Source organism: Lithobates pipiens, unplaced genomic scaffold (genome assembly GCF_037356315.1).
Source record: "Lithobates pipiens isolate NorthernLeopardFrog02 unplaced genomic scaffold, aLitPip1_a1.2 Scaffold_8, whole genome shotgun sequence".
Taxonomy (NCBI): domain Eukaryota; kingdom Metazoa; phylum Chordata; class Amphibia; order Anura; family Ranidae; genus Lithobates; species Lithobates pipiens.
The window spans coordinates 624,133,518-624,141,229 of record NW_027507903.1 but is presented as its reverse complement, the minus strand read 5'-3'; the positions used below and the strand labels follow the sequence as shown (position 1 = coordinate 624,141,229).

Sequence of the window (7,712 nt, the reverse complement as noted above, 5' to 3'; positions counted from 1 at the left end):
GGTAAGGTGCATATTACCGCTGACTCATGGTCCAGCAGGCATGAACAGGGACATTACCTATCTTGCACAGCAAATTGGGTGACTCTACTGGCAGCTGGGAAGGATGCAGGACAAGGTGCAGTAGTGTTGGAGGTTGTTCCACCACCACGCTTCCAAAATTCTTCTACTGGTGATTCTGACACACCTCTCTCCTCAACCCCCTCCTCTTCTTCTTCCTCCATGGCCTCTTCCTGTGCTTTGTCCTCAGAACCAGCGGTGCTCCATAGGCGTTCAAGAGGCTGCACAAGTACACAGGCAAAAAGATGCCATGCGGTGCTTACGACGGTGTGCTTAGGGGACAGGAGCCACACTGGGGCAGAGATTCTGTCAGCTCTGCAGGGGCAGGCCGAGAGGTGGTTAACACCACAACAGATTAAGCCAGGAATAGTGGTTTGCAATGTCACCAACCTCCTCTCCGCCCTCCGACAGGGACAACTGACCCATGTGCCCTGTGTGGCTCACATCCTTAACCTGGTGGTGCAGCGGTTCTTGGGCAGGTACCCGGGCTTACAGGATGTCCTGAAGCAGGCCAGGAAAGTCTGTGTGCATTTCCACCAATCATTTAATGCCTGTGCTTGGCTGTCTGAGCTCCAAAAGGAGTTGAACCTGCCCAAGAACCGCCTTATATGTGACATGCCCACCAGGTGGAACTCAACGTTGGCCATGCTGCAGCGGCTGCACGCGCAGCAGAGGGCCATCAATGAGTACCTGTGCGACTACGGCACCAGGACAGGGTCAGAGGAGCTCAGTTTTTTCTCACCACGCCAGTGGGGCATGATCAGGGATGCATGCACTGTCCTGTCACCGTTTGAGGAGGCCACAAGGATGGTGAGCAGTGACAGTGCATGCATCAGTGACACTGTACCTCTTGTCCACCTGTTGGAGCATACGCTGTGTGGAATAATGGACAGGGCACTTGAGGCAGAACAGAGGCAGAAAGAGGATGACTTCCTTGCCTCTCAAGGCCCCCTTTATCCAGACAGTGTTCCTGCTGTCCCACCCATCACACAGGAAGAGGAGGAGGAGGATGATTGTGTCAGCATGGAGGTGGAGGCTGGCACTCAGCATCAGCAGCAGCAGAAGTCTTGTAGGGATGATTTACAGTCCCAAGAAACCCATGGACTTGTACGTGGCTGGGAGGAGGTAGCTGAAGATCATGTTGTCCTTAGTGACCCAGAGGACTCCGGACCGAATGCCTCAGCTAACCTACGCCGCATGGCCTCCCTGATCCTGAAAAGCCTGCGGAAGGATCCTCGTATTCTTCGGATCAAGGAGAGGGATCATTACTGGCTGGCAACCTTCCTTGATCCATGTTACAAGGGTAAGGTTGCAGACCTTATCTTGCCGTCGCAGAGGGAACAGAGTATGAAACATCTTCGGGAGGCCTTGCAGACTTGTTGTGCAACGCGTTCCCAGAGACTGGGAGGTTACAAATTCCTAGTCCTGGACAACGTGTTGCTGAGGCTTTGGTCAGTCATAGAAGGAGCAGTGGAGAAGGTGGCCGTCTGACCGATGCATTCAGACAATTTTTTAGTCCGCAGCCCCAAGGTATGATCGGTTCCAGCAACCATCGACAGCATCTGATTTACATGATGCAGGAATACCAAGGGGCAAGATAAGACTTGGACACCTTTCCCACCAAAAATCCTCTGAGTTACTGGGTCTTGAGGATAGATCACTGGCTAGAGCTTGCACAGTATGCAATTGAACTACTGGCCTGTCCTGCAGCCAGCGTTCTTTCGGAATGCACATTTAGTGCTGCTGGAGGCTTTGTAACCAATCACAGGAGGGTACGCCTGTCCACCAACTCGTTTGATCGACTGACCTTCATAAAAATGAATCAGTCTTGGATCACCACCAGCCACCAAGCACCTGATGCAACCTGATGTAACTGAATATTTTTTTTGAAATGTTAGATCCCTTTAAGACTGCCTATGCTGATGCTGAGTGACTATCCTGTTATGCTGAGTGACTATCCTCTTCCTTCTCAATGATCATGCTGATAGTTTGTAAGAACACTTTTTTTTCTGGGCCCAATTTTTCAGACCCTGTTTAACAGGGGCATGTAATTACAATTTTTGATTTAATACTTTGCAGCAGGGCTCATTCCCACGCTCCAACTAGAGGGGTTGCCGTGTTGTGGCACCAGCACCAGTGCCTAAGGCACAATTTTTCAGCCCCTGTTCAACAGTGTCGTGTAATTACAATGTTTGATGCAAAATTTTGCAGGAGGGTTCGTTGCTGCGCTCAACTTCAATATCTGTGAGTGGTTGCACTTTTGTGGCACCAGCACCAGTGCCTAAGGCCCAATGTTTCAGCCCCTGTTTAACAGGGGCGTGTAATTACAATTTTTGATGCAATACTTTGCAGCAGGGCTCATTCCTGCACTCCAACTAGAGTATCTGTGAGGGGTTGCAGTGTTGTGGCACCAGTGCCTAAGGCCCAATTTTTATGCCCATGTTCAACAGGGACATGTAATTACAATTCCTGATCTAATGTTACACAGCAGGGCCCATTCCTGCACCCACCAAGAGTAACTGTGAGGACTTACAGTGTTGTGGCAACACCACCACCAAAGGCCCAATTTTTCTGATTACAATTCTTGATATTATAGTTCACAGCAGGGCGTTCCAGCGCCCAACAAGAGTAACTGTGAGGGCTTACGGTGTTGTGGCAACACGAACACCTTAGGTCCAAATTTTTGCAGAGCATATAGGGCAGGCCTCTACTTTCAAACATCCAACTTACAAACGTCTCCTACTTGCAAACGGAAGGAGACAACAGGAAGTGAAATGAAATCTACTCCTAGGAAGGGGAATTCTCTCCTGTAAGAGTTGAAATGGGAAAAACGTGTCTCCTCTCCACTGATGCTTTATCACCAATCCTTGTTTCACTAAAAAACCCAAATCTTCACAAAAAAATTGTCATTGGGACAGAAAGTGAGGTGAAATCTTCTAAAGAGGTGCACAGACAACAAAGAAAAATGTTACAGAGGATGATAACCCTTCCCTATGTTTTCCAAAAAGCTTAAATATAATTTTTTTGACTGGAGCTACACTTTAAAAATGTACCAGTTCAAAATTACAAACAAAATTAACAACAAACCTACAGTCCCTGTCTTGTTTGCACCACCTGTATACTGCTGTTCAGAGTATATAGGGCCTGGGGGCCCCCACACCTTTGGGGGTAGCCATGCCATTTGTCTCACTGATTTTCATCCATATTGCCGGGACCAGACATTACATTAAAGCCAAAGCAGTTTAAAATGACTTTTATTCCTTTAAAAATGTCATTTGTGCAGGGACTGTTCTAAGCACGGGAAACACACGTCACTTTACAGGCATACTATAGACCCCCCCCCAGGTATGATATTTAAAGGAATATTTCATTTTTTGTTACGTTAAGCATCATTAAAATCACTGCTCCCGAAAAAACGTGCATTTTTAAAACTTTTTTTGCATTGGGGCAGGACCCAAGTCCCCAAACCCTTTTTAAGACAATAACTTGCATATTAGCCTTTAAAATTAGCACTTTTGATTTTGAACGTTCAAGTCCCATAGACGTTAACAGGCATCTAAAGTTCACACAAATTTTCGGTCTGTTCGCCTGGGGGGGGGGGGGGTTCAGATCATCCCTACTCTTTAGTAATCAACCCCTATGGCTCTGCCTCCTAGTTTCCCATAGTTTTCCAACTGCCTTGACCTTCTTCCCATGCTGTAATCTACTTGATTCATGCCACCTTTTGTTTTCACTTTGACTTGTCAGCAGTGAAGCCACTGGTTTCTGTTGGTACTGTAAATTCCAAATGTCTCTGGCCAGCAATCTGGTTTTGGATATTTTTCAGCTGTCATTGATGTTCTAATTTTGATATGATTTTGCTAGACTCATAACACATTCCTCTCGCGCTTTACCTTTTTATTCAGTTTCTCCAGAAGCAGCTATGCTCTGACCTTCACAGCTCCAGCTGGTGAGAGCATTTTTTCTTATATCTTTATTGTTTTCCAACTTTTACAAGTGAGAAGGAAAAAAAAAGTCAAATGAAACAAACATACATACTTTTCATCTAGTACCGTGTTTCCCCAAAAGTAAGACAGTGTCTTACTTTCTTTTTATCCCCAAAAGCCCTACTATGTCTTACTTTCGGGGTATGTCTTATATTGGAAAAAAAAATTCGAATTTTTTGTTTTAACCATAAAATTAACATTTATTAACAACCTGAACAGTATTGTATTCACCACAAAACAGTTTTATAAAAGGAAGTGCCAAGAATGTCTTGTTACAACATTGCATAACATGTAAAACAATGAAAAATGGTAAGAACGAACAGTGGAATACTGGAAGATAAAACAGATTTATTCCATGACAACCATGTCATCATCCTCAGGAATATCATCATAAACATCCACACTCTTAGGTTCCTGTGGATTTTCTTGGGACTCTCGGGACGACATTTCTTGCCGAATCATAGTATTTTAAGCAGGAGGCGGCAGTGACAAGTGCAGGGGACGGCGCGGTGACGTATGGAGAGGGGGACGGCTCAGGCGTGGGCAGGAGGCGGCGCTCATTAAGATCAGAGGGAAATGGCAGACGCGGCGACGTATGGAGAGGGGGACGGTGCGGACGTGGGCAGGAGGCGGCGCGCAGCTAGATGAGAGGGAGGCGGCAATACCTCCGTGTTTCCCCGGAAGTTAGACATATGTCTTACTTTCGGGGTACGGCTTATATTAGCCGACCCCTCTGAAACTCCCGATACGTCTTACAATCGGGGGTGTCTTACTATCGGGGAAACACGGTATGTATTCCCTGTCCAATATAAACTTTTAGAGAAGTAAGTACAACAACATAAACTATACTAAATACACAAACATTAACTATACAAGCATACTTCTAAAAACAGTATCATTGAGGCCGCGTACACACGGGCGGACTGTTCGCCCAACTTTGTCCGCTGAACAGTGTTTCAGCGGACAGTCCGCTCGTGTGTGGGCTTCAGCGGACTGTTTCAGCGGACAGTCTGACGAACAACGTTTTTCGGAAATTTCCGTAAGACTGTCCGCCCAAACTTGGTTTCAGCGGACAGTCCGCTCGTGTGTAGGCTCGTTCGACAAACTAAGTTTCGCGCATGCTCAGAAAGGATTTACACGGCGAAGGTTGCATTGCAGTGTATAGGACGTCGTTTTTCTAGTCCCGTCGTACGTGCCGTTCACGTCATCGCGCACGCTTTCAGTGGACTGTTCGTTCATCGTGTGTGGTCAAGTCCGTTCATGCAAATTTTGAGCGGACTGTTTGTCGGATTGTTTGACGAACTAAGTTGGGCGAACAGTCCGCCCGTGTGTATGCGGGCTGAGAATTCATTGCTACATTTAGTCCTTTTTTTACCACACTTATCTTTCTCCTTGGAGCAATGCTTCCTGAGCATTTGTACCTTAACCAAAATATTAAGGGCTCATTCATACTATATTGGTCTTTTGCATTACATTAAGCATGTTGTGCCATTCATTCATTTAGAATGGGCTGCCAAGACACCAGAATGGACAAAAAAACAGCAATTTATCTGTCAACCGACTTTAGAGCCTCTGCTGTGGCATCTCTGTCTCCCATGTAGGTGTATTCCACTTAGGGTCCAAGGCAGCCTAAAAGTCCATCCTGACTCCATGAAATCCACAGAATGTTTCTGATGCAGAACACATATTGCAGCCCATGTGCATTTAAACCTATCAAGTAACTTTGAGTGCCACTCAAAGCGATGATAACAATACTCCGGTGATCCAATGGACTGGTGTCTGTGGTATTTATCCAAACCAACTAAGTAATATTGAGTGCATATATGCTGCATTTCCTCTCAGCCCATGCACAAGGTAAGGATCAAAAAAACCTTAGCTTCGCCCCCCCCAGCCACGCCCCCAACATGTTTTACCTTGCCCACAGGGCTTAGTCATAGCGTTATGACTAAGTTCTATGAATGAATGAATGAAGTCCTGTGGTCGAGGTGAAATAAATTAAGGGGTGTGGCCGAATAGGAGCCAAGGCCATTTTTGACCATTGCCTTGTACAAGGGCTGATAGTCAGTGCAGCATCTTTGCACTCAATATTACCATGTGCGTTGAAGCTATGTTGTCTTAGTGCATTAAGATACCATTCAAAATAAAGCTGATCTTGGTATATATTTTCCATATTGTAGAGGACCCTGACTATGGGAAGTGATGTGCATTCCATGTCTAAGATAAAATGCTACATAACATTTGATAATTCTTTCTAAAGGCATTCTTAATATCTTTGTTTCTCAAGCTATATATTATAGGGTTCATTAATGGTGTCCCCACAGTGTATAGCAGAGATAAGACTTTGCTTATTTTCAGGGATTGCCCCTTGATTGGAAAGCCATACATAGAGATCAAGGTTACATAATAGGTAGACACAACAGTGAGGTGGGAGCTGCAGGTAGAGAAGGCTTTCTGCCTCCCAATATTGGATGGAATCCTTAGAATGATCTTGATAATTTGAATGTATGAGAAGGTGATAATAATAAAAGGAATAACAAGTACGGGAAAGCTAAGTAGGGTAACCTCCAACTGAACTAACGAGGTGTCCGAACATGATAATTCTATCAAAGGGGAGTAATCACAGAAGAAATGGTCAATAATATTACTGCCACAAAACTCAAGTAACCCTAGAGAAAGGGCATTGATGAAGGATATAAAAATACTCAACATCCAACATGTCACAATAAGTTTCTTGCACATTATGTTATTCATGATTGAAATATAGTTTAAGGGGTTACAGATGGCCAAGTAGCGATCGTAGGACATGACTGTTAGAAGAAGACACTCTGAACATTCTGAAAAGGAGAAGAAGTAGAACTGAGAGATGCAGCCAACAAAAGATATATAAGTTCTCAAGTTGACCACCACATGAAGCATTTTGGGCACAATATTTGTACTCAGTATTAGGTCTGATAAAGAGAGTAGGGTAAGGAAGAAGTACATGGGAGTTTGGAGGTTTTTGGTGTTGATCACCAATGTGATGATGAAAAGATTTCCAAATATGGTCATAACGTAAATCAAAAGGAAAAGAGCGAAGAGATAATTCTGTAAACCATAGAGCTCTTGAAATCCCAGAAGAATAAACCCCATAGACAAAGAAGTGTTCATCTGTAGATGTAAGAATTGTTGCATGGTAATGGTAAAAAAAACATATATATATATATATATATATATATATATATATATATATATATATATATATAATATATATATATATATATATATATATATATATATATATATATATATATTTAAATGTTGACGTTTTGTGGTGGTATATGTAGGTAATGGAGGCAATATTGTTTACACATTCTAAAACAAGCAGTAATTGAATACAATTTTACAAAAAATAAAAAAATAACGTTTTATAGTCTTAAGCTGGCCATACATATAAAGATTCCCTAATTTCCCCACCCTCACTTAACAGCTTATCTTCCCTGCTGGCTGCTATATTCTGACAGTTGGCGCTCACGGATGTTAAAATACCCAGGCAGTGACTGCAGCCGATTGGCTGACTTTTTCTACCAAGATTCTTAAATTTCTTATGCCACGTACACACGACAGGACTTAAGTCTGGCAGACTTTCGACGGAGTTCTGACGGAGTTCTGACAGAGTTCTGACGGACTTTC

At 43.9% G+C, this 7,712-nt stretch overlaps 1 protein-coding gene across 1 annotated transcript; it reads right to left on the bottom strand.

The window, feature by feature from the left end:
• Positions 1-6,143: 6,143 nt before the first annotated feature.
• Positions 6,144-7,190, bottom strand: LOC143963927 (olfactory receptor 11L1-like). Its single transcript, XM_077473660.1, has one exon. It carries the CDS (start codon positions 7,188-7,190, stop codon positions 6,258-6,260), a length of 933 nt encoding a protein of 310 aa, XP_077329786.1. The 3' UTR covers positions 6,144-6,257.
• Between the last annotated feature and the right edge of the window lie 522 nt (positions 7,191-7,712).